The sequence below is a fragment of the Fonticula alba genome (genome assembly GCF_000388065.1).
Source record: "Fonticula alba strain ATCC 38817 unplaced genomic scaffold supercont2.4, whole genome shotgun sequence".
Taxonomy (NCBI): domain Eukaryota; order Rotosphaerida; family Fonticulaceae; genus Fonticula; species Fonticula alba.
In genome coordinates this window covers 347,910-350,096 of record NW_009242974.1, presented here as the reverse complement: position 1 = coordinate 350,096, position 2,187 = coordinate 347,910, and the positions used below count along the sequence as shown (strand labels likewise).

The following is a 2,187-nucleotide window of genomic DNA, read 5'->3' as shown; positions in this document are numbered from 1 at the left end:
CCCCCCCCCCGCTCCCCGTAGGCGGGGCGGCGTGCCGGCGCTTGACCACCGACTGCGCAGGCTCCCGCCGGTGTTTGACGGCCTCGGCTCCCCATGTACCGCGTCGGTCCATTGCTCGCTCGAGAAGGTGAACGGCCGAGACGCAGACGCGGCGGGGTGAATGCGCACACACAGACACGCGCCCTCGGGGGTTGCGTGAGGGCCTCAAGTTTATTATTGTGTGGGTGCGCGGGGGGGAAGCCGCTAGCCGTTCCCCCCCCCCCCCGGCGGAGGGGCAGGGGGAGGGACAGGTCTGTGCTTGCGCGTGCCTGCCCCCGCACCCTCCCCAGCTCGCAGGGGAAGGTTCGCCCCAAAGGCCAAGGGCCTTACCCGATGGGGTACCTGAAAAAATGCCCACCCAGGGGTGGCTGCCGGAGAGAGGCCGGGGGGGGGGGGGAGGCGGCCGGGGAGGCGCTGCCGTCCCAGCGACTCGGCCCCCGCCCGCACATGTGTCTGGCGCACACGGGCGGGGGCCATAAATTGCCGGACTGCGCCGGGCGCTGCCGCAAGCATACCCTCGGCGTTCGCTCGGCGCATCAGACGGCCCTCACACTACCTCCCCCCGTTGGGGGGGGGGGGGGGCTCACACGCACCGGGGCGGCCGAAAAGCCGGCCACGCTCCCGGAGGCCTGCCGCACTGGTGGTACCCGGGGGGGGGGGGGCCTTTCGCCAGCCATCGACAGGGAGCTCACTGGCGATATGACGCGTTTTCACCGCCGGCGCGAGAGGGCCAATGTGGGGTGCGCGCACGCCCGGGCGCCGAGACGGCCAGCTCGCCAAAGCTGGGCACTGGCCGGCAGGCTGTGATACAAACAAAGAACACCTCCGCCCGCACCACCGCCGCGCAAAATGCCCCGCTGCCGCCGCCCCCCTCCCCAGCCTGAGAGACCCGCCTCCCTGCCCCCGGGCCGCGAACGGCGCGCTACACGGGTACGCGCCTGCACCGGTGGGCGGGCGGGAGGGGGGGGGGGGATACCGGCGCACGCTGTGTGAGATGTGCCAGCTGCCCTGCCCCGGGGGGGGGGGGCTGATGGTCTGCCGGTTTTTTCCCCACACCCCCGCGAAGGGGCTCATCTACGGGCCATTGTGTGTGCGGGCCGGAAGGCATCCCGTCCTCCGGGGGGGGAGGGGGCTGGGCGCGGGGGGCCAGGCGGTCGAGTACAAAGCCACGACCCCGGCGTCCTCGGGATCAAGGCCTCCAAGATACACGCACACGGTCCTCGGTGGTCTGGCCAGAAGGGAGGGGGGGAGGGCGGGCGGACGGCGCCCACCGCCCCCGGGGAGGAATGCCTTGCGAGAGGCACAAGAGAGGGAGAGAGGGAGAAAGAGACACGCAGGAAGCGGGCAGCGCACGCACAAGCCCCTGGGGCACCGCGGGCATGTTCGAGGCCCGGAATCGGGGCACCCTCGGTCGCGCCGGCGGACACGGCGCCCGGCCCGACCGAGCGCCCCCGCGTGCCGGGATGTTGATGGCGGCCGGCACGCAACCCCCCCGCCCCCCAAGGCACGTTGGCTCCCCTGACCGTGGAGGGGAGACCTCTCGGGGATAAATACACACACGCGCGCGCGCGCGCGCGCGGGCAACCTTGCGAGAGGGCATCGCCCTCTCATGTTGGGCGGGCCGCCGGGCAAAGATCTTGCAAGGCGCCGGCGAGCCCCTTTCCCTCGGGGGCCCCAAAGCTCTTGCCGCGCAGCAGGGGGTATCAAATCGGGCATTCTCCGGGCGCCGCGGCTGATGCATGCTGGGCCGAACCTCCCCGCGCGAGCGCCCCCGCACATTGCACGGGGGAGAGGGGCTGCTCCTGTGAAGCCCGGCTCGGGCCCTTCGAGCGGTTGAAAGCCCCCCCCAGGCCCCTCGGCCCCTCCGCGCTCGCCCAGCCCGGCTGCGGGCCGACGCGGTGGCCCCGCCCAAGGGGGGCATGCCCATGCTCCGAGGGGGGAGGCGGGGCGAAGGCGCCGAGAAAAGAGCCTGCGAGGCTGGCCATCACCACCGCCGCCACCACCACCACCACCACCACCACCGGGCAGACGCGTCGGCCGCCTCTGTTTGCACGGGGACCTTGATTGGTGTAATATTGCCCCCCCCAGGTGTGGAGGGCACATGCGTCCCTCACCCCGCGCACCCGACTCTCTCCGGGGGCGAGGGGG

General features: G+C 72.8%; 1 protein-coding gene across 1 annotated transcript in view; it reads right to left on the bottom strand.

Annotated features, from left to right (window-relative positions):
- Positions 1 to 112, bottom strand: part of H696_02623 (hypothetical protein) — a gene marked incomplete at both ends in the record, with an annotated part of 5,069 nt that extends 4,957 nt beyond the window's left edge. The window contains one exon of the mRNA XM_009496534.1: positions 54 to 112. Within this exon, the coding sequence (XP_009494809.1) occupies positions 54 to 112 (59 nt within the window). The remainder of the gene's footprint in view (positions 1 to 53) is intronic.
- Positions 113 to 2,187: the final 2,075 nt, after the last annotated feature.